Source organism: Bos indicus x Bos taurus, chromosome 18, assembly GCF_003369695.1.
Source record: "Bos indicus x Bos taurus breed Angus x Brahman F1 hybrid chromosome 18, Bos_hybrid_MaternalHap_v2.0, whole genome shotgun sequence".
Classification (NCBI taxonomy): domain Eukaryota; kingdom Metazoa; phylum Chordata; class Mammalia; order Artiodactyla; family Bovidae; genus Bos; species Bos indicus x Bos taurus.
Genome location: NC_040093.1, coordinates 19,701,640 through 19,728,949, shown reverse-complemented (window position 1 = coordinate 19,728,949; position 27,310 = coordinate 19,701,640). Strand labels below are relative to the sequence as shown.

The window sequence follows — 27,310 nt, the reverse complement described above, 5'->3', positions numbered from 1 at the left end:
TCTCAAAGCAACAAGCCACCCTCATCAAGCAGCCTTCTCTGCATCGAGGTTCGGGCAGCCCAACCGGTTCCTGATGTAACAGGGAGGTGCTGGAATGAAGACGGGAGCTGCCTCGACAAGGCAAGATCTTCTTTAAGAGTGGACTCTTAGGACTTCCCTAGTGATCCAGCGGTTAAAACTGCATCTTCCAGTGCAGCAGGTGTGGGTTTGATCCCTGGTCTGAGAGCTATGATCTCACAAACCTTGTGGCCAAAAAACCAGAACATAAACAATAGAAGCAATATTGTAACAAGTTCAATAAAGACTTTAAAAATGGCCCATATTAAAAAAAAAAAAAAAAAACTTAAAAAAAAGAAGACTGAGCTCTTTACCCCAGCCTGATGGGCTACACAGAGCTAGCAGGCCTAGCGGAGGAGGGCTGGGTCTTACTCAGCAACAGTCTTTTTGAACCCCACACCCCAGTCCCTGACATCCTGCCCCTCTTTAGCCTCAGGAAGCCTCCTCTGTCTTTCTAACAGCACCTCCCCCTCTGCAGAGCTGTCTGAGGAGGCAGTGTTTGAGAAACCATCAAGCACAGATGACCAGGTCACCATTGATGTCATGCAAGGTTGGTGCTCCTGGAGGGGACAAGTGAGAAAGTGACAGATGGGTGGAGCACCTCCCAAAAAGGTTTTCTGGAGGACATGAGTTTTTTAATGTGTGATGAATTCTTACCAACTAATTAACAGGTCCTGAAGGAGCTCAGTAACCACCATTCTGTCAGCATAGGGTCAACAATGAATGAAGCTGAATGAAGAATGAACAAAATGTGACTTCCCTGGCGTTCCGGTGGCTAAGAATCCCCCTTCCAATGCAGGGGACACAGGTTCAATTCCTGATCGGGGAACTAAGATCCCACATGCTGCAGGACAACTAAGCCTGTGAGCCACAACTACAGAGAAACCCGCACACCCAAACAAAAGACCACACATGCTGCAACTAAGACCCAAAGCAGTCGTAAATAAAAAATACATAAATAATAATAATGACCAAAATGAAAGCTCGACCAAGGAGAGCCGATGTGGCGTAATGAAGTCCCACCAGACCTGCTAATGAAGGAGCACTTCGGCCTGGATCACCTAGAAAAACAGACCAGCCCAGCACCATCACCTCTCCAGCTCCAGAGAACTTTCGCAACGAACTGATTTCCCTATTTTCCTTTCCACCTCATGCAAATGCTGCTAATAATAACGTGAGCCAGTTTACTGATGTCCTACTCTGTGGCAGGCCTTGCGCTAAGTGCTCGAAGTGCGTGATCTCGCTGAAATCCCACAGAGCTCCTGTTAGGCGGGTATTACAATTATCCACAGTCTGTAGGCAGGAGAACCACAGCGCACGGAGGTTAAACCACTCACCCTTGGTCACACAGCCGGGGCGTGGCGAGGCCAGCATTACAACCCCAGATTCCAGAGCCTGCACCTGTACCACTCCTTTCCTGTACTGTATCTTGCAGAGGGTCTCAGCCTGACCACCTAGAGCCTTGTATGAATTAGACCCACGCCCTGAGAGCTGGGGGGCAAAGCTGCAGGGAACCCCCACTAGTCCTCTTCAACAGGTGTCCTGTTTTTTAATTTTTATTTGCTTAATTTTTGGCTGTGCTGGGTCTTTGTTGCTGTACAGACTTCCTCTAGTTGCAGTGAGTGGGGGCTAGTCTCTAGTTGTGGCGCACAAGCTTCTCACTGCGGTGGTTTCTCTTGTGGCAGAGTACAGGCTCTAGAGCGCACGGGCTCAATCACTGCGGCCCGTGGGCTTAGTTACTCCAAAGCATGTAGGATCTTCCTGGACCAGGGATCGAACCAGCGTCCCCTGCATTGGCAGGCAGATTTTTAACCGCTAGACAACCAGGAAAGTCCCAAGTGTCCTTTTGCAGTGTATGGCCTGCACAGCCATAGATGGCAGCTCTGAGCAGGCATACATTAATTTCTGTGAATTAAAATGCAATCTCAAAAATTACAGAATGACCTCTGTTCGTTTCCAAGACAAACCATTAAATACACAGTAATCCAAGTCTATGCCCCAACCAGTAATGCTAAAGAAGCTGAAGTCGAACAGTTCTATGAAGACCTATAAGACCTTCTAGAACTAACACCAAAAAAGATCTCCTTTTCATTATATGGGGCTGGAATGCAAAAGTAGGAAGTCAAGAAATACCTGGAGTAACAGGCAAATTTGGCCTTGGACTACAGAATGAAGCAGGACAAAGGTGAACAGACTTTTGCCAAGAGAATGCACTGCTCATGGCAAACACCCTCTTCCAATAACTCAAGAGAAAACTCTACACGTGGACATCACAAGATGGTCAATACCAAAACCAGATGGATTATATTCTTTGCAGCCAAAGATGGAGAAGTTCTATACAGTCAGCAAAAACAAGCCCGGGAGCTGACTGTGGCTCAGACCATGAACTCCTTATTGCCAAATTCGGACTTAAATTGAAGAAAGTGGGGAAAACCACTAGGCCATTCAGATATGACCTAAATCAAATCCCTTATAATTATACAGTGGAAGTGAGAAATAGATTCAAGGGATTAGATCTGATAGACAGAGTGCCTGAAGAACTATGGACAGAGGTTTGTGACATTGTACAGGAGGCAGGGATCAAGACTATCCCCAAAGAAAAGAAATGCAAAAAGGCCAAATGGTTGTCTGAGGGGGCCTTACAAACAGCTGTGAAAAGAAGAGAAGTGAAAGGCAAAGGAGAAAAGGAAAGATATACCCAATTGAATGCAGATTTCCAAAGAATAGCAAGGAGAGATAAGAAAGCCTTCCTCAGTGATCAATGCAAAGATATAGAGGAAAACAATAGAATGGGAAAGACTAGAGACCTCTTCAAGAAAATTAGAGATACCAAGGGAACATTTCATGCAAATGGACACAATAAAGGACAGAAATGGTACAGACCTAACAGAAGCAGAAGATATTAAGAAGAGGTGGCAAGAATACACAGAAGAACTGTACAAAAAAGATCTTAATGACCCAGATAATCACAATGGTGTGATCACTCACCTAGAGCCAGACATCCTGGAATGCGAATTCAAGTGGGCCTTAGGAAGCATCCCTATGAACAAAGCTAGTGGAGGTGATGAAATTCCAGTTGAGCTATTTCAAATCCTAAAAGATGATGCTGTAAAAGTGCTGCACTCAATATGCCAACAAATTTGGAAAACTCAGCAATGACCACAGGACTGGAAAAGGTCCATTTTCATTCCAATCCCAAAGAAAGGCAATGCCAAAGAATGTTCAAACTACCATACAACTGCACTCATCTCACACACTAGCGAAGTAATGCTCAAAATTCTCCAAGCCAGGCTTCAACAGTACGTGAACCATGAACTTCCAGGTCTTCAAGCTGGTTTTAGGAAAGGCAGAGGAACCAGAGATCAAATTGCCAACATCCACTGGATCATCGAAAAAGCAAGAGAGTTCCAGAAAAACATCTACTTCTGCTTTATTGACTATGCCAAAGCCTTTGACTGTGTGCTGCTGCTGCTGCTAAGTCGCTTCAGTCCTGTCTGACTCTGTGCAACCCCATAGATGGCAGCCCACCAGGATCCCCTGTCCCTGGGATTGTCCAGGCAAGAACACTGGAGTGGGTTGCCATTGCCTGCTCCAGTGCATGAAAGTGAAAAGTGAAAGTGAAGTCGCTCAGTCATGTCCGACTCTTCACAACCACATGGACTGCAGCCTACCAGGCTCCTCCACCCATGGGACTGTGTAGATCACAACTGTGGAAAATTCTGAAAGAGATGGGAATACCAGGTCACCTGACCTGCCTCTTGGGAAATCGGTATGCAGGTCAGGAGCAACAGTTAGAACTGGACATAGAGCAATAGACTAGTTCCAAATAGGAAAAGGAGTACGTCAAGACTGTATATTGTCACCCTGCTTATTTAACTTATATGCAGAGTACATCATGAGAAATGCTGGACTGGATGAAGCACAAGCTGGAATCAAGATTGCCAGGAGAAATATCAATAACCTCAGATATGCAGATGACACCACCCTTATGGCAGAAAATGAAGACGAACTAAAAAGCCTCTTGATGAACGTGAAAGAGGAGAGTCAAAAAGGTGGCTTAAAGCTCAACATTCAGAAAACTAAGATCATGGCATCTGGCCGCATCACTTCATGGGAAATAGATGGGGAAACAGTGGAAACAGTGTCATACTTCATTTTGGGGGGCTCCAAAATCTCTGCAGATGGTGATTGCAGCCATGAAATTAAAACACACTTATTCCTTGGAAGGAAAGTTATGACCAACCTAGATAACATATTCAAAAGCAGAGACATACTTTGCCAACAAAGGTCCGTCTAGTCAAGGCTATGGTTTTTCCAGCGGTCATGTATGGATGTGAGAGTTGGACTATGAAGAAAGCTGAGTGCCGAAGAATTGATGCTTTTGAACTGTGGTGTTGGAGAAGACTCTTGAGAGTCCCTTGGACTGCAAGGAGATCCAACCAGTCCACCCTAAAGGAGATCAGTTCTGGGTGTTCTTTGGAAGGAATGATGCTAAAGCTGAAACTCCAGTACTTTGGCCACCTCATGCGAAGAGTTGACTCACTGGAAAAGACTCTGATGCTGGGAGGGATTGGGGGCAGGAGGAGAAGGGGACGACAGAGGATGAGATGGCTGGATGGCATCACCGACTCGATGGACATGAGTTTGAGTAAACTCTGGGAGTTGGTGTTGGACAGGGAGATCTGGCATGCTTCAGTCCACGGAGTCCCAAAGAGTTGGACACGACTGAATTGACTAACTGAAGCTGTGTTCTTACCAAATGGAAACAGAGAACTAAGAGATTAAATGGTCCTCACTGAGCATATGCCCCAGAATGAACCTGCAATTGCCTCAGATCCAGATGCCTCTTATAGTTTGAGCATCTTGCCACACCAAGGGTGTGTTTAAAGATAGTCTTCTGGTGTTTAAAGATAGATGCTTTTACATAATGCCTCTAAACACACGCCTATTGTTTCATGTGCACAACCCAAGAAATTCTGTTCACATTCTGGAGAAAAACAAACTGGGTGTGCCACAGGCTGCTCAATGTTATGTAGCAGCCTGGACAGGAAGGCAGTTTGGAGGAGAATGGTTACATGTATACATATGGCTGAGTCCCTTTGCTGTCCACTTGAAACTACCACAGTGTTGTTCATTGGCTATACTCCAATATAAAATTAAAAGTTAAAACAAAAACAACTGGCCGTGCCGGGCTTATGATTATTTCCATTTGGCACCTTCCTGATTTTCAAGGGTAATTTTGGCTTTACATGATTTATGCTGTAAATGCTAATCTAGAGTCTACTGTCCCTCTCTCCCAGCTCTCTCCCTTTCCCCCATTTAAACTGCCTTGGTGAGTTTGTGTTTCCCAAGTGTCCAGTGTCCAGTGGTTGGGCAGGTTGGGAAGAGAGGCATAGGAGGATCCTCATTGGCAGAGAGAGTCCCCAAAGTTCAGTTAATGGGACCCTCAGCAGGAGGATCTTCCCAGGTTCAGCCTTGCTTTGACTGCATCCCACAGGGTAAGTGGAGTCAGGCAGAGTCACCGAGCCTGCCTCTGTGTCACCCCAGCCCCAAGTCTGGTTGATCTCCTAGTTCTCACTCCTAGAATACCAGTAAGCCCCTGTTTTCCCACAGGCCATGGCTTCCCACTCCACCCCAAATCTGCCAGAACTTGAGTGCGGGTGGGAAGCGAGGCCCAACCCTGATTGCTACATTACAGACACACCTAGGGGCTGGGAGTCAGCCTCCTTGGGCTCAGGGAAGGGCTGCATGCTAGGGTCTCAGGGTCTTGGTGAACATCGAGGTGAAAAGCCTAGAATCCTTGGAGAGAAAGGGGCCAGGGTATGAGGTATGGGGTATGGAGAGGCAGAGCCCAGGGCATCCCTGTCTCATCCTTTCCTCCCTGGGTCGGTGTTGTGGTCACATCCAAGAACGCAGTCACGTTGCCCAGCAGGTCTGGCTTCTTCCCTTGCCGCCCACCCTCTGCTCTGTGTACACTTTGCTTAAACTTCTCCCAGGAAGACTTCCTAGATGAGCCCACTTAATTCTTTTTTTTTCCTTTTTCAAGAAATAGAGTTTTATTTCATTATGACAGATTCAAACCAAGGTTATAAAAGCCCGAGGATAATGACTAACACATTCCGTGAAAAGATTTTGTTCCTGCTTGACAGTGACCTGTGCCAGACAGATACCAGAATTACTTTTGTCTTTTCAAAAATATCAAACGACGACCGAATTGGAAAATTTTCATGCAGTTCTCGTGGATGAATATTCCCAGAATACAATATAAAAGCTGACCAACTTGGAGATAGACCATCTCATTTACCTACTTTATCTCGATACTTCTTATACCTTATAAACTACGTTCACAAGTGGCTGACAGAGGCTAAGACTTCATTGAACCCACTTAATGCTGACCCCTCTTCCATTCTCTAATTCCCAAATGTTAAACAGCTTTTTGGCTCTTGGTGCTGAGGATTCGAGATGGACAGAAACCTGTCCTGTGAAGCTTCTGTTCCATTAAAGGAGACAGATTATAACCTAACCAAAAAAAGTAAGAAACAAGATCATTTCAGAGGATGACAAGCTCTGTGAAGAAAATAAGATCAGGTGATGTGAGAGTGGTTGGGGAGGTGTCCTTGGTTAAGCTGGCTTGGGGATTTGCATTTAGACCAAAAGTCATTAAAGTTTTAGCCTTTCGATGATCCGGGGTTTCAGGGATAGGTAACAGCAGTGTTCTTTGGGAAACTGTCCAAGCACATCTGGGTTGACATTGGACAGAGAGACCAGAGCCAGAACAAGCTGAGCCGTGCTCAGGGGTTGAAATTTTATTCAACAGTTAATTGAATTTGTGGGCTTTCCTGGTGGCTCAGCAGTAAAGAACCCGCCTGCCAATGCAGGAAACACGGGTTCCATCCCTGAGTCTGGAAGATCCCCTAGAAGGAAACGGCAGCCTACTCCAGTGTTCTGGCCTGGAGAATCCCACGGACAGAGGAGCCTGGCGGGCTACAGTCCATGGGGTGGCAAAAGAGTCAGAAATGATTTAGCCACTAAACAACAACTGTGGGGTTTGTGGGGGATTCTGAGCAGGGGAGCCTCCCTGGCTGCTGTGGGAGAATGGATGTTAGGAGAAACTCAAAAGTCAGAGGCTACATCAAGAAGCTGCTTCAGAGGTCCCGGCAGGAGAAAGGGCTGGCCTGCTGTTTTGAGGATCCTTTACACCAGAGGGCCTCAACCTGCTTTACCCAGTGCTTTAAACTTTAGAGGGTGGCTTTCAGCCCTTTGGACCATGAACGCCCCAAGTCCAGAACTATGTTGACCACCTCGATCCCTCAATCCCCAGCTTCTCCCTCAATCCCTCAGGGATTGGCAGGAGGCAACGTGAGGTCCAGCAATTTCTGTCGCTCACTCACACTCCCTGAAGGAAGCCAGCTGTCAAGTCAGCTGGAGGGACAGAGCGGCAGGCCCGGGACAGACGCGCTCTCCCCCCTGTGGCTGTGAGGAGGTACTGCAAGGCCCTCCCTAACCAGGTGAGATCCGGAAAGTGTCAAAGTGTTCCTGGCTCAGTCGTGTCCGACTCTTTGCGACCCCTGTGGACTGGAGCCCGCCACACTCCTCTGTCCATGAAATTCTTCAAGCAAGAATACTGGAGTGGGTTGCCATTCCCTTTGCCAGGGGATCTTCCTGACCCAGGGATCAAATCCAGGTCTCCTGCACTGCACTCTTTACCCTCTGAGCCACCAGGGAAGCCCCTGAGATTCAGAGATGAATATAAAGCAGGAATCCCGGCTTAAGGACAAACGTGAGAAACGGATGCACGTCAAGTCATTTCCCCTAAGTCCGCTTTGGGCCCGGCTTCTTTCATTTCTTCATCAGCTATTTGGGGCCCACCCTGTGCCAGGCCCTGAGCTAAGCCCTGGGAACTGAACCTCCCCTTACCCCTCATGTCAGTCATTTTGTACACCCCTCTCAGGAGGAAGGGGCTTCTCCAGTGCTGCTGCTGCTGCTGCTGCTGCTGCTAAGTCGCTTCAGTCGTGTCCGACTCTGTGTGACCCCATAGACGGCAGCCCAGTGACTCAATGGTAAAGAATCCGCCTGCAATGCAGGAGATGTGGGTTCGATCCCTGGGTGGGGAAGATCCCCTGGAGGAGGGCATGGCAACTCACTCCAGTATTCTTGCCTGGAGAATTCCATGGACAGAGGAGCCTGGCGGGCTACAGTCCATAGAGTCGCAAAGAGTTGGACCCGACTGAGTGACTGAGCGCACTCAGGAAGAAGGTGAGTTACTCGCCCCAAACCCATCTTCCCTCCTCCCTGACCCAGACCATCAGTGCTGTATTAAAGAATAAAATCTGCCAAAGTATTAGGGATACAAGATTCCTGTTTTATTTCCACAGAGAAACTAAAGTAGGACGCTCCTTCTGAATTTTCGTCACGGTGACTTCAGGTCACAAAATGGAGCTGGTGAAGAAACAGCTGGGGTACCCACTGAGACTGGTGGTCAAGGAGACATCACCACAGTGTGTGGGGGGAGACAAGGGACAGGCAGGCAGGACCCCAAGCTAGAAAAGGCAGGTGTTGGCGCTCAGACCAAGAGCTGGGGCCCGGGCACAGTCTGGTCCCTTGACAACCCATGTTTCTCAGGGCCTCAGTCGCGGTCGGAAGTGCTTGCCTAGAAGAAGAGAACAGAGAAAAGGGTAGAACACCAGCCACTCCCAGATCTGTTGAAACCAGGCGTTCTCTCATCTCCCCCAGCTGCTGCACGCACAGTTCCCTCGTGTCCTGCCCATGCCACCTGCGGTCTCCTCTCTCTCCTCCCTAAAACAAGTATTACCCCTCCCACAGCCCCCTCCCCCTTCCACACACAATTCCTATCCTGTTCCCACTCCTTACTCTAGTGTTCGTTCCTGTCCTTGCCTGGCCCCATGAAATACTCAGAGGGTGCATTCCCAGTGTTCTAGGTCATTTTTAAAAAACTCTTCCAAGTATTTATTTTAACTGAAGTATATTCTTCTTTTAATTTTTAAAAACATTTTTTGGCCAAGCCATGCGGGAATCTTAGTTCCCCAACCAGGGATCAAACCCACACCCCCTGCATTGGAAGCTCAGAGTCTTAACCCCTGGACAACCAGGGAAGTTCCCGGTCACTTTCTTATGAGTCTTTCTCCACACGCCACACTTGGGTGTCTCCTCCTCCTTAATACCTTTAGCATGTTCTTCTAGAACAAAGGGAATGCCCAGCCCCCAGCCCTGACCCCAGGTGACTGTGCCTCAGCTCCTGATACTCACCTACCAAAACTTCACCCACTGCAGCAGGCCAGGGTATGTCCGGGAAGCCTGTGGGGCAAGGAGAAGGTCTGAATGGACAGCGCATCGTCCCCCATGCACCCTCTGGCCTCAGACCCCTTCTCTCGAGAGCCAAATTTTCTCTGGCCCAGAACTTACCGAGGAAGAAACCGTGACTCCCCCCTGTAAAGAGAAGATCAGATGAGGTGAGGTGAGGGCCTCCATGACTGCTCTGTATCAGCCATGTCCTCAGGGCTCAGGAGGGGCCGGTGGCCCCAGCATGTTCAGACCAGAGTCATCCCAGAGATCCTTTGGTCTGACGGCAGCCTTTCGGCCACAGCCAGTTTCTCATCCTGCGTGCATTTTACCCAAGATGATACTGAACGTGGTCTCTGAGCGTGCACTGATCAAGGGGAGTGAGAAGAGGAAAGTTAGGTCTCCCTCTGCCTGCCCGGGGGATGAGCAAAGTGGATACCCACAGGAGTATTAACTGCAGCTTCACCTCCTTTCAATCAGCAGGCAGTTTCTGATCTCTCAGAAGTCCCAGAGAGCAGGGGCTTTATTATTCCAAGAGATGGAGGGCAATACTGGCAGTTCGTTTGTTTGTTAACCAGCCGAATTAGTATTCAGCATATTCCTTTACTGAATTTATAAAATTGTTTCTTTGAGCCTGAATAAAGCAAAATCCTCACTTTTCTTTCCTGTTACTTCCTTTATGAAAAGCTTTCATTTTCCCACCAATCAAGAGTTTCTGGGCCAGCCTCCTCTCCCCCAGAAAGGTCAGCAGTTAGAGATAGAGAGCAGATTTGCCGTGGGTCCTGTAATTTTTGAGAAGGCTTATGTTCCTCACTGAGAGGATCCCAGTTTTCTCCATGGCATGCGATGTAGTCACGGTTCCCCTGTAAACTCTTCTGAGTGGGTGGGCAGTTGCAAGTCTTACCTTAGCAGGTGTCTTGGCTGGGTACTGCCCGCCAAGGGCTGCAGGAGGTCCCTGCTGGTTGTAATTGTAGTTCTGTGGAAGGAAACAGTGGGGGGCGTGGGTGGGTAGGGGGACAGGAGAGACGGGATGAAGGCATTTTACCCCCAACCCCCTGCTCTGGCTGGACCTTTCTCCAAGCCCGTGCCTCCTCCCCTCCTCACGTCATGTGTTTGCTTCTGTAGCATCTCCTTAGCCACACCCATGCCTTCACCTCACTTCACCTCCCAGCCCAGATGGCCTGGCCTCCCTTGTCCTTCTCTGCCTCTCCCAGCATCTCAGGTGTCACTGAGGAGGTGGGCAGAGGAGACCAAGGAAAGAAGGGAAGTCTGAATCAGGTGGTCAGGTGGCAATTAGCTCACCTTAGCAGTCCCAGCTACTGCGTCTTGCCATCCTGTGCCAGGCTGAGAAAATGATAGAACCAGGCGTGAGGAGGGAGAATTTCAGATGGGCCAGACCAAGAGCCAGGTGGGCTTCCCGGTGGTGCTAGTGGTAAAGAACCTGCCTGCCAATGCAGGAGACATAAGAGAGGTGGGTTCGATCCCTGGGTCAGGAAGATCCCCTGGAGGAGGGCATATCAATCTACTCCAGTGTTCCTGCCTGGAGAATCCCATGGACACAGGAGCCTGGTGGGCTGCAGTCCATAGGGTCACAAAAAGTTGGACACAACTGAAGTGACTTAGCATGCACAAGAGCCAGGCGGGAAGGGGCCATGGGCCTTCTAGGGCATTCTGAGGGAGGGACTCACCTGGCCAGCCCCACCTGCCCTCTTCTGAAGTGATGGCAAGTCCTCGCCCTGGAAGGAAGAGGGAGTCAGAACAAGGGCAGCCTCATGGTCCTTCAGGCCTTGCCGGACTCTCACCACCCAGGCTCTGCCCTCCTTCTGGAGGCCAGCATCCCACCCGGCCCACCCACCCCTCTCGGGGTCCGTGATAGGTGCTGCCTATGGTGAAGGCGGCGGGCCGGGAGGAAACTGATGGCCCAGATAGATAGAGGACAGGTTGCCACACTCAGTGGGCAATGAGGAGGAGAGAACAGGTTTGGCAGCCCCACCATCACCCAGGCACCTGCAGTACTGGCCTGAGCCAGAATAACAAGTGAGGGAACCTATGCAAGCTCCCAGGGCGGAGCCCCTGCGTCAGCCCCACCCATCTTCAGCCTGCAACACACCCTGCTCCCCTCACAGGCCTGGTGATCCCTCTTCCCAAATGCTGTTCTCTACCGGGTCTTTGGAAGGCCCGGCTGCTTCCCACGGAGGCCAAGTCAAAGGAGAGAGAGGCAAAGGAGAAATACAGGAAAGCAGACAGAGCCCTTAAGAAGCACTGCAGGGACTTCCCTCGTGGTCCAGTGGCTAAGACTCTGCACTCCCAATGCAGGGGGCCCAGCTTCGATCCCTGATCAGGGAACTAAGATCCCACATGGCTCAACTAAGGGTCCCCATGCCAGAACAAAGATCAAAGGTCCTGCATGCCGCAACTAAGACTCAGCACAGCCAAGGAAATGAGTAAATATTTTTTAAAAAGAAGAAGCACTGCAGATGTGCAGGCCACGTCCCCTCCTCTGATCAAGGCAAGGGGAAATCTTGCCTGTCTCTTTCTCAGGCTCAGGATCTTCTCCCCAAATCTGGCTCAACACTCCACCTTATCTATACCTGCCATTGACTTCTTTTTCGTTCTTTCTGTCACTAACTTCTAACCCCACTACTAGCCCCAAAAACGTGGACACAAACTGGAGGACCTCAGGCCTCCACAGGCATTTTTTGGCTTGGTCCACATGTGTAAATTCAACTAGTTGTGAACAGTTGAAAGCCCTAGCTTTTCTAGAAAAAATCAAGACAACGTGTCCCCATCTGTCCAGCCTCACGTGCCCACATGGACAAGGGAGCCGGCGGCCCTGGCCTCAGTGCCCAAGAGTCCTGATTCCCGAAGGCCACTAGCCCCATGAAACCCAAGTGTGGCCTTCAACAGGACGCTAAGGCCCTGCCCGTCCTTCCCAGAACTCAGATAACCAGACCCCACCACCCCAGCACCTGCCTGCACGCGACCTTGACCCTCCCTCCTCCTCCTCCCCTGATAGATACTACCCTCCTGCTGCCCTTCAGCTTTCCTCCTGAGTGACCCCGTTCCAGCCCTGAGAGTTGAGCTCAGCCCCAGGCCCCTCCATCTCCCCCACCCCATGACCCCTGCCCCCTGCTCCCCCTGCAGTACCCACCCAGCTGTGGCTCCCCCCGAGCCAGGCCACACACAGCAGGAGCAACAGCAGAGATGAGACAGTGGCCGACTTCATGATCTCCCGCCTGTGGAGCCCTTGACTCGCGACCTCGGCTTTTATTCCCGGGAGGACCTCCCACCCAGCTCCTTCTCCATGACTCACAGCTTCCCTTTCCCACCCCACCTCCACTGGGCACACACACAAGGAGGAAAGAAGGGACTGAGGGAGGCACCTTCCCTCAGCAGGGAGGAAGCAGAACCGAATCTCCATGCAGCTGCCCTGGGGCCCCGAACCCCGTGTCCCCAGAGCTGAGCGTCCTGACCCCTAAACCGGGGGTTCTACAGCCCTTACCTCAGTAATGACTTTCCAGTTCAAGAAAGGAGTGTTGTGTTTGAAATCCTGAAGGAAGAAGGAAAGATGAGTGGGCCACAGGGAAAGAGGATTCAGAGGGTGGAGTGTGGCAGCCTGTTGTGAAAGTTTCAAGATCACGTGCAAGAACGAGTTTTGGCGCCTGGGTGTAGTTTGGGGTTAGATGAAGATAATCCTCCAGGAGACTGAGGGTGTTACATTGCTGATGCTACTGGTGATAAGACTTGGGGGAGATGATGCATCTCAGAAGTGGGAAGAGGGGGAATTTTGTGACAGGTAGACTGAGGGGTAGCTGCCTTGACGGAGGGAGGGAAGAGGGACAGGATCACCAGGATTCCCAGTTCTTCAAAGAGTGAGAGTTCTCCTACCTCCCAAAGCCGCCTGAAGTAGAGGAGAGCACGAGTGCTGGGGGGTGGGGCTTGGCCCTGTGGATGGAAGTGGGGAGCGAGCCGGTGAGCAAGGCGCCTGTCCCCAACCCACCCTCACCTGCACCCTGCTCCTGCTTCCCTCAGCCTCCAGAATTCACTGTGACTGAGGTCTGGGGGTAGCTGGTGCCTCTAGGGACACCAGAATACTGTTTTGGGGGACAGGGAGAGGGAGGCTTAGCCACGCCTCCGTCACCCCCACAGCACACGACAGCTTTCTTCTCTAGCCCAGTTCCACCCCCTCCACCCCCAGCCTCAGGGAGAACACAACCTCAGGTCCTGCCCCCTGGACCTTTCCACCTTACTACCTGCCCACCTCCCAGAGATGTGGAGCCGAAGTACCCCCTTCCAACCACCCCGCCCCCTCCCCATCCCCCAGAACAACAGTGGAGACGTTAAGAAAGGAGCAGAGACCAGGAATGTGGGATAGCTGAGATTTATTTTGGAGCAAGCGTTGAGGTTAGTAGGGAGATAGTGGTGTTTAAAGAATGGGTCAGGGTGGGGGCTCCCCTCCATCTGGTAGCTCCGTGTCTGGAAGTCATGGGGTGCGAAAGCTCCTCTGGTCCTGGGCAAAGAAAGAAGTTCCAAGGGGGAGCTCAAGGACTAGGGATTCGGTGAGCAGTGGACTAAGGCAGGGGTAGATGGGACCTCCGCATCAGAAATCTACAGGGACCTTTGCGCCCACGGCTGTCATCCAGTCAAGTCCAGCTCTTGGGCTTGGAAACCCCCATACCTGCCAGGAACGTGTGGTCCCCTGTCCTCACTCCTCATCTGGCTGAGTCCTGGCTCCCTCATTGCCCCTCCCCCTACCATGAAGGAGGTGGATCTCTCCCTCCTCTTCTCTGCCCATCTCTTGTGTCCTGTCCCTTTCCTGGGAGATCTGCTCCTGGGGGAGCCACCCCCAGTGAATCCTGCCTGGCAGCGAGCACTCCCTTTACTGCCGCCCTAGATGTGCAAAAACGTTTGACCCCCTGGGAAGTATCTGTGCATGCCCTGGTTCTCCCATTAAATTCTTAAGTGCCCATGCTCACAGGCTTGAGCATGGTCCACGGCAAGGAGTCTTGCCCTTACCAGAGACCATTCTCTATGAAATAGAAAAGTCTGTTTTGTTCATTTCGTCCCTCCAAGCCAGGACTCTGCTGTAGCCGGGAGCTTCTGCAACTTCCATCTTTCAGTCCCCATCTTACTCCCAGAGGGTGACGTTCCTGAGATGGGGACTGCCTCTCTGTCTCCCCACAGACCATCTACCTCCCCCATGAGTTTTGGAGGGCAAGAATCCTAGTCTGCATTCTTTTACTTGAAGGGTCAGGAACTCTAGTTTCTCCAATCAGGTGGCTAGTAGGACTGGGATGGGCAGGGGGCGTCTGACCGCTGGAGAGCAAGCCCCAGTGGCAAGAGGCAGCTGCTTCTCAGCTCTGGGCTCTCACAGGCCATAGAAAGAGGAGCCCAGTGTTGCCGTATTGTTCTTTGAAAATGAATCAAACAAAAGGATCAGTGGACCACCGATTGCAGCTTCTGCCTTTGGTATTTGAATCATTTATTTGTGCTTCACCCCCCATTCCAGTCCACCCCCTCTGCTCTGGAGATACATCTGCTATTCTGGTGTCAGACCAGCCCGACCAGGGCTTCCCCTGCAAGAGCAAGGAGTAGGCAGGAAAAAAGGACAAGGGGGTTCTGGGCTCCGAGCATCTCCTAAGATTACGTATGTGCAGGGCCCAGACTGATGCCTGGAGCGTTCATTCCCTTTTCCTTTCTCTCTTGACATCAATCCTCAGGTGAACTTTAGCTTCCCGTGATGATTCAGTCCATGCCCTGCCTCTCTCTGCCTCTGCTCCCTCCCTGGTTCCTGGGGATTAGGCCTACTTACTCTCTAGGGAAACTGAGGTTCAGGACTGTTCAGGTCTACATGTTGAGAGGTGAAAGAAACCTGCTCCCTCCTTATCCCCCACTCCCAGCTGTTTTGAAATTCTCCCTCTCTTTTCAGGTCTCTGCTGTCCTTCCTCCTCGTTTTTATCTTTTCTTTTTAAATGGCGGAAATGTCTTCTTAATGACCATCATCACTGTTCCCTGGCTCACCTAGCTAGAGTTTAGCTTTCTTCTCTACATCCCTCTCTTAAAAAGATCAGAATGACGTGGCCTTCCAGCCCTTACCTTGTTTAAGGCATCCCAGTTAATGAAGCCCAGCTTGGATTTAAAATTCTGCAGGAAAAAAAAAAAGAAGAAGAAGAATGGCCAAATTGGACATAGTGTGATTGACTCAGGGCCTCAGGACAAGAGAGGTCAAGGGCCACTGCTGACAATCATTTTATTGGGTTGGCCAGAAGTTTGTTCGGGTTTTCCCAAAGATGGTATGGAAAAACTGGAACGAACATTTTGGCCAACCCAATAGCCCAAAGACTTCAGCCTGTGGGACCAAGAGACACAGGTTTGGTTTCCAAAAAAGAGTGAGCAGAGCACTCGTGCTGAACTCACCTTCCAGAAAGTGTCGAAGTTGAAGGACTCAGAAGATGTCTGAGAGTTCTAAGGGACCAATGAGAAACAGAAGGAGAGTAAGAACCCACTCTGTGGGCTGGAGGCAGGGGTGGGAGGCACGGGTGTTGGGGGTGGGGAGGGCAGGCAGGGGTGCTTGACACCACGGTCCCGACCCAAGAGGAGTGATGTTTTCACTCACCAAGGTGTTGATTCCACTGACAGCTTCGCCTTCTCCACTGGAGCCCTGCCCCTGGGTGGGGAAAAGGGGACTGATGATGTTCAAGGCTCCATGCATCCTGTCATGCATGGCGCCTATCACCTCTCTCTTCTCAGCCTTTGTACTGTGTACTCTCTGTCAAGCCATCCACCCCACTTCTTTCCACAGCACTTAAGAGCCGCCACCTCCAGAAAGCCTTCCTGGACTGACTTGCTGCTTGCTCTCCAGACTAACCCTACCCAGTCCCTTGAATCAAATCCATATTCTTTCTTCCCCCCATTCCTTGCTCTCCAAACACCACTAGTAGCCAACATGTAGTCCCACTGTGCACGGGGCACTGTGCCTCTTTCCACCACTTTCCCATGTGGAAACAGCTTTGCTTTACAGAAGGAAACTGAAGCAGAGAGCTGTCCAGCAGCTTTTCTCAGCTCCTGTCTCCGTGTTAGACTCCAGTGCCAGGACTCTGAACCACCTTGGTGTGATTACGATGCAGAAAGCTCTGCAGTAACTGATGGGGGTCAACAAGTTAGCTTCGCTGTCCCTGTTTGACACAAGAGGAAGCCCAGGCTCAGCGAGGTCAACTGACTTGCCTGGAGACACACAGATGACAGGAGATACTGCTGGTGTTCAAACCTCCATCTTTTAACTCAAAATTCACTGCCTTTCCACTTGTCAATTCTGTCTTCTTACATTTGGTTTTAAAAAATATCCCCTTGGGACTTCCCCTGCGGCCCAAAAGACTCCTCCTTGCAATGCAGGGGGTGCAGGTTTGATCCCTGGTCAGGGAACTAAGGGGTTTCCCAGGTGGCGCTAGTGGTAAAGAACCCGCTTGCCAATGCAGGAGACATAAAGGACATGGGTTCAACTCCTGGGTCAGGAAGATCCCCTGGAGGAGGGTATGGCAACCCACTCCAGTATTCTTGCCTGGAGAATCCCCATGGGCAGAGGAGCCTGGTGGACTACAGTCCATAGAACCGAAAAGAGTTGGACACGACTAAAGCAACTTAACATGCATGCACGGGGAACTAAGATCCCACTGTGGGGCAAGTCCAAAAAGTAAATAAAGAAAAGAAAATAAATATCCCCTTGATGACAGAGGATGCGATGGTTGGATGGCATCACCGACTCGATAGACATGAGTTTGAGTGGACTCCGGGAGTTGGTGGACAGGAGGCCTGGCGTGCTGCAGTCCATGGGGTCACAAACAGTTGGACACAACTGAGCGACTGAACTGAACTGACTGATTATTCTGTTATTTTTGTCTGTTTTTCCACCTCACTACGTATTTAAGATTTTGGTGTGCAAAAAGAAAACTAAAAATAGAATTACAAACTGGGAGGTTTCTTAAAACCTGCCTACCCATAAAAGGTTAGTGTCCCTGACATGTGAGGAGCTCTTCACAGAGCCTTCTCGCTGTAGTGCCCTCCTCCCCACTGGGCATGCTCCTCGTCCTCTCACATAGGCTAGCAGCCTCGGCAGGACGCTTGTTGGAAACCAGAGTCTCAGCCGCACCCCAGTCCTGCTGAATCAGAATCTGCATTTTCACAAGACCTCTGGGCGCTGCCTGTGGACCTTAGCGCAACACCTCCTCTGTCAGCTCAGCAGGTGCTGACAGAGAGCCAGATTTCCAGGATAACTAGGAGGGAAAGGTACGCTTTCAAAATGAGTTTCAAAACTCATCACCGAATTCTGTTCACTGGTCAGGTATAGGACATTTGAAACAATCCTGTTTCTAAAAGGACTGGTTTTCGTTCCATTGTTCACAGCCCCAGTCTGTGGTCTAACGTGAGATAGATCATGTAAGGACCTACAATTAATTATTACTTGGGAGCTAATTAGTCTTTTGAGGAGCACGCCCATGGTTTCCTCCCCCTGGATTGTAAATTCCCCACAGACAGGGTCGAGACAGAGGCTCGCATTAGGAGAGGGGTGAGAGGAGCTGCAGTGAGGAGGGAGCACCACTGCAAGGATGAACTGCAGTTGCTGCGGGTTCAGCTCTCACCTGACCCCCAGATCCCCCGGACACGTGCGGGTTGTCACACTGTGGGAGAGACAAAGAGAAGACTCTTGGTCCCCACCCAGACACCTAGTCCAGCCCTGCAGACTGCAGCCTTCGCACCCCAAGGCTGGCCTGGGTCCATCACCCTGTCAGCATCCGCCCTCGTTCCCTGTGGGGACTGAGGGAGCTGTCCTCTCCCACCATTGCCCACCTTCCATGCCTCTTCACACTCACCTCGGGTTTGTTTCTGACACCACTTCCAACTCTGCTCCCCGAGGAGGGGCTGGGATTGTATCCCTACAAGGGAGAGCAAGAGTCCGTGTGGGGGCTTCAAAGGACTTGGAAGCGCCCAGAGTTCCCGAAGTAGGGATTGTCCCCATCCCCTCACCCTCTCCTGGAACCTAGAGAGGAGAAGGGACCCCTAGAATCCTTACCTGGGAGGAGCCACCATGATCAGAATTTCTAGTGTCCTAGATGGAGGGAAAGCGGGTGGTACAGAGAGCAGTAAGTTATGGCAGCTTACAGCACCTGGCTTGTTCTTGCCTGAGACCTTTCCCAGAACCCCAAAAAAGCCAGCTGTGCCCCCTCTCTGCAGGCCCCCTGGTTGGAGCTCCACCCTCATCCAGCTCCCAGGTCATGGTCCCCGACTGACCCTCTCATCCCTCCTGTGGGGACATTATTATTAGCATCTACACCGAAGTTCTGTAAGTGTCCTTAAGTCTCCACATGTGGTCCTGTCCCTGTCCTCCTGGGAGCTTCCCAAATAAGTGTCATGTTTCCCTGGGCCCACCTCTCTGGCTCCATCCACCACCCCAGCTCTGGTCAGATTCATCAAGTAGACATGCCTGCAGGAGCAGAGGTTAGACAGGAGACAGCATCCCCCATCACCAAGTGGATGGCAAGGGGCTAGGGTAAACGCAGTAAACTAATTCCAGTAAATTCTTCTGGAATTAGAGGGCACGTGTCAGTGGCACCGCCTGGTGGGGCTTGAAGGTGGGCAACATGAGCTGGGGGGCCTGGGATGACAACTCCATTGACGCCAGCTACCCTGGGGCGGGCAGCTTTCAGGAAGACCCTGGAGTGAGTGTCCTCAGCAGGGACCACCAGGGGCCCCATCTCTGCCTTCAACAAAAGAGTAGAACATACCGAGCTGGACCCGGAGCTGCCGCTGCTGCCTGCATTGCTGCCTCCACTGTTACTGCTGCCGCCGCCATTGCTGCCGCCACCATTGCTGCCGCCGCCATTGCTGCCTCCACTGTTACTGCTGCCGCCGCCATTGCTGCTTCCACTGTTACTGCTGGTGCTTCCATTGCTGCCGCCATTGCTGCCGCCACTGCTGCCGCCACCATTAGTGCTGGAGCCACTGCTGCTGCTTCCCTGAGGAGCAGGAAGAGACCAGCGTCAGTCACTAAAGTCCTGTCCGACTCGGTGCGACCCCAAGGACTGTAGCCCGCCAAGCTCCTCTGTCCATGGGATTCTCCAGGCAAGAAGACTGGAGTGAATAGCCATTGCCTTCTCCAGGGGATCTTCCCCACCCAGGGATCCAACCCTGATCTCCCTCATTGCAGGCAGATTCTTTACCATCTGAGCCAAGAGACCAGAATGAGGTCTAAAGATGAGAACACCAAGGGAGAAGGCTTTCCTCCCTCTCCCTCCTCCCTCAGGAATATTTCCCGCCCAGTGTGAGCTGAGTAGAGTTTCTCTGTCTCCTCCCCGTGCAAAAATGCTTCAGGTTGCCCCATCCTCTTACCCCAGAGTTGCCAGAGCTTCCACCTGAGCCAGGGGGGGTGGTGCACTGTGGAGGGAAGGGGACGGGTGGGGTTCCAGCCGAAGCTGTTCCCCGGGGCCAGGCTGTCCTGCATCTTCGGCTTGGCTTCCTGTCCCGGTGCCTCTCTCCCCGCAAGCCTAGCTCACTCTTCTCATCCTAGTCCCCACACCCGTCTCTCCCCAACTAGTCTGCTTCTTCCTTCCATCCCTCCCCTGCCCATCTTTCTCTCCGCTGTGTCTCTCCCAGTTTCTATCACATGCATCCAGACACCTCTGCCTCTCCAGGCTATTCCTCTTACTTCTGTATTTCTGTTGTTGTTGCTTCTCACTGAACCAGGTTTGGGCGAGGTTCCCTGCAGGAAGGGTGAGATGAGCTTGGGATCAGGAAGGACACGGGGGAGGCGCCAAGAGTGTGGGCTTGAGGGCACGGAGGGGGCAAGCATCAGGGTTGATGGTTACTTTACCTGAGAGTTGGCCCCCAAGTTGAATGCCCCTCTGTGGCCTCCCTGGCCCCAGGAGCCTCCCTGAGCATTAGCTCCAAAGCTTCCACCTGAGCCTCCAGAGAACACCTGGTCCTGGGTGTCCCCTGGGCCTCCAGAGCTGCCCTGAGAGCCAGGAATGCCATGGCCTCCGGATGGAGGCTGCCCATTGGTTCCCTGAAAGAATGACATGGCTGTACTGAGTGTGTGTGACCTCCTCACTCTGGGGTGGAGGAGAGCGGGCCGAGCAACTCAGAGAGAGAGGAACCGGAGCAGGACACAGGGGCAGGCAGGTGGAGAGAGACCCAGGGCAGTGGAGGAGGGAGGCCTGACGTGGAAGGATCGCCATCGATGAGGAGGCATCCCTCCTTTCAGCTGCTTCCCGGGATCCTCAGCCCAACTGCCCATAGCCTCCCATTTCCGCAGCGGCCTTCCAGCTACTCACCCAAGCTCCGTTGCTGCCGGGCGTCCCCTGCCAGGACTTGTGGGCAGGGTCCACTCCGTGTCCGATGATATTCTCAGCCTGTCTGTCGGCCTCACTCCCAGTGTTTTTAAGAGCGTGGCTCGCTTCCTTAAGCTTGTGGGCAAGAGCATCCCCCAAGTGGGGGTCCCTGGCCTCCCTGATTCCCAAGCCCTCTGTCTTTCCAGTACCTTGGCCAATGGCCTTCTCGATTCCGTGGATGGCAGCTTCTCCCAGCACGTCTCCCAAGGCCTCTCCCACCCCGTGTCCAATGGCTTCCCCAACTTCTTCTCTGGTGTTCTCCTCTCCACTCTGCAGCGGGCTAGCCTCCCCACTGCCCAGGAGCAGGAACAGCAGGAGGCAGGCCAGAGACCCCTTTAGCTTCATCTCTGCCTCACTTCCTCTCCCTGAGTGTCTTCTTTCCACCCAGGTTCCCTTTCAGGCCCTGTCGCTTCCCTGATGTCTGCCGGCCCTCCTCCCTTCTCTCCTTCCTTCTGGCTTCTTGTTCACCCTCCCTCTGGGTCTGCAGCCTGCTCTCTCCCTCCCCAAATGCCCTTGTCTTCCCAAAGTCCTCCTCCACGCCGCTACTCCTTATAGTGTAGCTTGGGAGAAGGTGGCAGGGCTGGGCGGTTCAGGGTCCCTCCCCACAGTGACTCAGATCCAACTACCCGATAGGGTAATGAGCTGTAATTGTGAGTCTGAGTGTCTGTGTTGAAACAGAGAGGGAGTCTGTGCATCAGGGAGGGAGGGAGAAATGGGATGAGTTCGGTGCCAAAGTGTTCTGATTTCCCAACTCCAGGAATTTGGGGCGCGGGGTGGGGGTGGGGGCATCTGGGGAGCTAGGCTGGTGGTGCCTCCTAAAGGTGATGGGGTGGAGGGGACTTAGGAGGGAGGAATCAGACAGGATGTCAACAGAGGGAGCGAGGGTAAGGAGCCCAGTGGAACAGGACCCATCCTAGGTGTAAGCCAGCCTGGATCCAGGGCACCACGATGGGTGCAGGTGACCTTCGCCAGCCTTCATCTCTCCCATCTCTCTCGCCTCCCATACTGCCACCTACAGGTGAGAGCCTGACACTGCCGTGCCTTCCAGCCACAGAGCCTGGGACCCCAGGCAGCAGTCAGGGAAGGAAGTGGCCGTGACCCTCAGAGTGGTCATCAGGACGTGTCAGTTAGCATCTGGGCTGAGAAAGCTGGGTGTGGAGCAGGGGAGCTGGGCGGGCCGGCCACCCCCAGGGAACAAGTGGGAGGGAAAGACCTAGGGAGGGTGCAGCTGACCCAGGCACCTATCCTGTTTACCAGGCCTGACCCAGGCACCTATCCTGTTTGCCAGGCCTGGAGGGGGCATGTGTGTGAGCTCACAGCCTGCTGTGAGGGCTGGGACTACACCAGCTCACCCCACCCCGCCCCTAGCTGCTCCCCAACAAGCCAGAACAGCACTGGCGAGGGAGGAGGGGTCAGCACAGTGGTCGTCTCCCCTGGGCCCAGCTCAGTATGCAGAACTCGAGCATCCTCCAGAGGGCTCATGGCTCGCTGCTCAGCAAGTGTGGCCGCTTCTCCCACTCCCGTGAACCCCAGGTCCTCCCATTTGGCACTGCCTGTATTGCTGGGACTCATCGCCCAGTTAGGAGGGGCCAGTTTCCATCTGCCTTTCTCAATGTCTCTCAATCAGTCTCTCTCCACCCCAGCACCCGCACCCCAACTTGTAACATCCATCACCTCTCACAATGTAAACACTGCCTGTCCTCCGCTGCTCCTTCCTACTTCCCTATTTTTCCATCGCTGACTCTTTAATGATAATAATAGTGGCAATGGTAATACAATAGTAATCGTCATCATCTTTGTAGCTGCAGTTGATCTGTGCCCAGCACTGGACTAAGCACTTTAAGGCTCAGACAGCCCTGGAAGAATCGGTCTTATTATTACCCCCATTTAGGGACAGAGAACTTGGTGCTCAGAGAGGATATAGTGGTGGGCTGCCGTCTATGGGGTCGCACAGAGTCGGACACGACTGAAGCGACTTAGCAGCAGCAGCAGCAGCAGCAGTGGCAAAGCCCAGCCCAGGCTGGCTCGCTCCTGAGCCTGGTTCCCAGCGCACTCTGTCTTCTTGGTGCCTGAGACCCTCTCCTGGTTTTCAGAACCTTCATTCTTCTCTGGGTAGAATTGGTTTGCGTTTTGCTCCGGGGCCATGTGAGGGGCAGAGAGCATAAATCTGAGGCCTCCGGGGTTAGTGATGGACACCCCACACCCCCCGGGACTCGCTGCTCCCCACCCACACAGGACCTCAGGGAAGGAGGTGGCACACATGCTCGGCAACTCCAAGACTCCTTCCCACACTTCCCTCATGGGACATCCTCACCACGGCATAGAGCTGCCCTGTTCCTTCTTTCTTCTTTCTCTCTCCTTCTTGGAGCCAGCTTACCTTCTTAAGTATATTTTAAGAGAATACTTTATATCACTAAGTAGAAAGCCAGGATCATTGGCCCATAAACAAAAAGTACAAAAAAGCAAAGTGAGAAGCAAGCAATTGTATCACATTATAGCTGGCGGCAGTTCCTGTATCATTTTTGTTTTAAAAAATAAAGATTAGCACATCTGAGAGAGGTGTTCTGAGCACACAAGCACAGAAATGGAATCTCCTTCTTCACCTAATCAAAAGTTTCTTAAACATTTTAAGAAAACAGTTAAGTTTCTCACTTTTTGATTCAGACTTATTCAAAGCCATGTTCACAAGCCATCTAAATTCTCCCATGCCACCATTTATACCTTCTGGAAAAATACTGCCCTCAGACATCTGTGGACCTGAGGGGTCACTTCAAATCAGTCTGAAGGCATGTTTATTAAATACCTGTTGTGTATTTAATAAACAGAAGACTAAGTGCTTTCACATGAATGATCTCATTTAGTCCTCACTATAATCTCGAGAGATAGATATTATTCCCATTTTACAGATGAGGTAACTGAGGTCGTGAGCTGTTTAACACACATACAAAATCATATACAAGATCATGGCAAAATGGAGCTGTCAGAATCACCTAAATCTGTCTGACTCCAAACAGCCTTTTCTCCTACAGCTCCGTGCCTCTTCTCTTCTTTTATGCATAACAGTATCCACAAATCTGATATGCCCAGACCCTCTGATTTCAGCTTTTCTCTCTAATTCACTACTTCATTCATTCAACAAGTGTTTATTGAGTGCTTACTCTGTGTCATGCCTATTCTAGGCATGGAGTACAGCATGGAACAAGATCATGAAAATCTCCCTCCTTGGGGAGCTCACATTCACTAAGGGGAGATTGGACAATGAACATATCAGGTGATGAAGAGTCTTAAAAAGAAAGATACAAGGGGGTGAGGAAATAGACAAGACGGAGTTTGGGGTTTGCTTTAGTTTTGGGTTTTTTGTTTTCTTGGCTGTGCCTCCTGGCTGGCAGGATCTTAGTTCCCCAACCAGGGATTGAACCCAGGTCACAGCAGTGAAAGCGCAGAGTCCTAACCATTGGACCACCAGGGAACCCCCTCATAGTGTTTTAAATAGCGTGGTCAGGAAAGGGCTCTTTAAGATGTGATCTATGACCCAAGACTGAAAAGAAGTGAGAGTGAGCCATGAGAATATCTGGAGCCCGGAGATTCCAAGCAGAGAAACAGGGCAAAGGCCCTGAGGCAGGAGCCTGCTTATTCTGTTTGAAGATCATTGTGGCTTGTGCAGAGGGGAAATGCGAGCAGTTGAAGTCAGACACAACTAGGCCAGATTGTTGAACTTTGGGGACTGTGGTGAGGACTTTGACTGCTAATGAGGTAGAACCAGCCAAGGGCTGGGAATCAAGGAGGGTTGTGCTAATGAGGTAGAACCAGCCAAGGGCTGGGAACCAAAGAAGGTTGTGACCTGATTCAGATGTTTAACTGACAACAGACGGGGGTGGGGGTGGGCCTGAGGTGTACGGAGGCCAGGGAGGAAGCTTCTGGGGGAGGCCGAAATCAAGGATGGATCGGGCATGGGGCTCAGGGCTCGGTGGCATCTCTGCTCCCCTCTCCGGGGTCCTGGGCCTCAGACTGGCAGCTGCTGGCTCACCTCATCCTTTCCTGGAGCCCATGCTCAAATCCTGACTTGATTACTTACTGCAAGAGGTGTAGATACAAGGATGACACAAGGTAACACACAAAGCAAAGAGCTTAGCACGGTGCCTGGCACATAAGAACACTCGAAATATGTTCTTGCTAGTGTCAGACACATCACCGATGTTGGAATAATTTCCTGGCAGCTGTTTAATTTTGAGACACATACACAGGCACGCAAGTACCCCCTGAATGGGCCAAAGGCAGAAATTTATTTTTAAAGAGGACTTATTTGGGGAATTCCCTAGCAGTCCAGTGGTTAGGACTCCCCACTTCCACTGCGGGGGTGACAGGTTCAATCCCTGGTCTGGGAACTAAGATCCGTAAGCAATGTGCTTCCCACTCCCCTACCCCCGACAAGAAACAACTTGGTACGGGAACTTATTTGGAAGTAGCCCTCCCCCAACCCAGGGTCACAAGGAAGCCCGCCGCTGCCCCTCGAGCAGAGATGCCCAGCAGGAAAGTGCTTGGGTTGAGGAGCCAGCCATCACTGCCTACTAGCTGGGTGGCCTCCATCAACTCTGTCCCTTCTCTGAGCCTTGGCTTCATCATCTCTAAGGGGGTGATCATGGGACCCGCCTCAGGGGAGGTTATGAGGGTGACTGAATCATGTCTGTAAGTGCTTAGTCTAGAGTGAACACCCAATAAGTGCTGGTGGTGACGGTCCCACCCAGCCTCCTCTCCCTGTTCTTCCACAGCCTCGGCAACTGGCCTCCTCTCTTTCTGACTCCCTCGCCTGACTGCCTGTCTGGCCCAGCTTCGGGCTTCCTGCTTATACATCCCAGGTCTGCTCCAGCCGGTAGCCTCCTCTCTACTAGTTGCCAGACACCTGTGCCCGGCCTCAACCCCTCTTCCAGAAACTCTTAGTCTAGGAGAAATGGATATGAAACAGGTAAGGAGATAATTGCAGGCTTCCCAGGTGGCTCAGTGGGTAAAGAATCTGCCTGCAATGCAGAAAACATGGGTTCGATCCTTGGGTTGGGAAGATCCCCTGAAGGAGGGCATGGCAACCCACTCCAGTATTCTTGCCTGGAGAATCCCATGGACAGAGGAACCGGGCGGGCTACAGTCCATTTGGTCACAAAGCGTTGGACACGACTGAAGTGACTGAGCATGCACACACACACACAAGTATATAATTACAGTTTGTCACAACACCTTGAAGACCAGGATCAGTGCACTATGGGAGCAGAGATAGCCCTTTGTTCAAACCGGGGAGTCAGGAAAGGACAGATAGGCAGGGCAAACGTCCCTAGCAGAGGAAGCAGAGCTCGCCAGGCATCGAGGAAGGACTAAGCCATGCCTCTTGTAACCTTCAGATCTGGCTCAACCCTCCTCTTCCAGAAGCCTCCCAGGACTGACCCCCAGCATTATCCTATATCTCTTTGGCACCGTCAGGAACCCCATTCAAGCCAACCTAGCAAGAAAATGGAGGCAAATAGAATCAATGAAAGCTTTTACTTTCTGAAAGAATGATTCCCCACTCAGAAGGGATTCTTCCAGACCAGATGAAAGGACGTTCAACACAGAGTAGACTCTCTGTTCCCACATGTGTAGGAAACATGCGGCATTGAGTTGGGCAAAAAGTTCATTTGGTTAGTGAACAGTTGTTCAATAAAGTTCTTGTGAAAATGGAAAATATGTGTTTTATTGTTACTTAAAACCAAACGAACTTTTTGGCCAACCCAATAGGAATGAATGCTTCTGTTTATTGAAATGCCAGAAACAAAGCTCTGGGATTTACTTTGAAAAGCATTGAAAATGTATCAGTATACCCAAGCAGAAGAATCAGGGGAGGGGATGGTTAGGGAGTTTGGGATGGACATGTACACACTGCTATATTTAAAATGTATAACCAACAAGGACCTACTGTATAGCAATAAAAGAAAAAGTATCAGTACATGGCTAGACGGTTTGGTGTGTGTTGAGTGGAAATGTGATAAAGCAAGCATAGTCATATGTTCATGGTGGAATCCAAGTGGTGAGTATGCAGGTATCCACTGTAAAATTCTTTCATTTTTGCAATAAGATACTGCCAGGGAAAAAAAGGAGCATATATTGTTTAAGTAGGGACTTCCCTAGTGGTCCAGTGGTTGGGACTCTGAGCTTCAACTGCTGGGGGCCTGGGTTCTATCTGTGGTTGCGGAGGCAGTGAGGCAAAAAATAAATAAATAATAAAATAAAATAGTGGTATTCTACAAACAAGGAAAAACACAGAGAATATGAAGTGCCCAGAACATTGCCTTTACTGTGCATATCAGGCCCCTCCCCTCCCTGGTGTGTCCTAAATTTAATCTTTATTGATACATCACTTCGTGTTTGTTTTCAAATTCTGTTTGTGCTTAGTCACTCAGTGGTGTCCAGCTCTTTGCGACCCCATGGACTGCAGCCCGCCAGGCTCCTCCATCCATGGGATTCTCCAGGCAAGAGTACTGGAATGGGTTGCCATTTCCTCCTCCAGGAGATCTTCCCGACCCAGGGATCGAACCCACATCTCCCGT

The 27,310-nt window shown here is 51.3% G+C and overlaps 1 protein-coding gene across 2 annotated transcripts; it reads right to left on the bottom strand.

Moving 5' to 3' along the window:
• Positions 1-8,398: 8,398 nt before the first annotated feature.
• On the bottom strand, positions 8,399-21,306 carry DMKN (dermokine). 2 transcript variants are annotated; one of them, XM_027514291.1, is made up of 19 exons: positions 20,682-21,306; positions 20,222-20,413; positions 20,057-20,110; positions 19,741-19,785; positions 19,137-19,367; positions 18,425-18,460; positions 18,225-18,287; positions 17,994-18,032; positions 15,974-16,024; positions 15,775-15,822; positions 15,454-15,501; positions 13,246-13,302; positions 12,860-12,907; positions 11,046-11,093; positions 10,660-10,701; positions 10,262-10,333; positions 9,481-9,504; positions 9,325-9,372; positions 8,399-8,707 (listed from the first exon to the last, which is right to left on the bottom strand). In XM_027514291.1, the coding sequence occupies exons 1-18, from the start codon at positions 21,081-21,083 to the stop codon at positions 9,325-9,327; spliced, it is 1,548 nt and encodes a 515-aa protein (XP_027370092.1). In that variant the 5' UTR covers positions 21,084-21,306; the 3' UTR covers positions 8,399-8,707. The 2 variants fall into 2 exon arrangements, with proteins under 2 accessions (XP_027370092.1, XP_027370094.1); XM_027514293.1 differs by lacking the exon at positions 10,660-10,701.
• Positions 21,307-27,310: the final 6,004 nt, after the last annotated feature.

Excerpts from the sequence above, each read along its gene's own strand:
- DMKN (XM_027514291.1), bottom strand. The coding sequence starts at position 21,083 with ATGAAGCTAAAGGGGTCTCTGGCCTGCCTCCTGCTGTTCCTGCTCCTG. Across the intron at positions 19,368-19,740 it reads GAAGCTCTGGCAACTCTGGG|GGAAGCAGCAGCAGTGGCTC; the intron begins GTAAGAGGATGG and ends CCTGCTCCTCAG. Across the intron at positions 9,373-9,480 it reads GAGTCACGGTTTCTTCCTCG|GCTTCCCGGACATACCCTGG; the intron begins GTAAGTTCTGGG and ends CTTGCCCCACAG.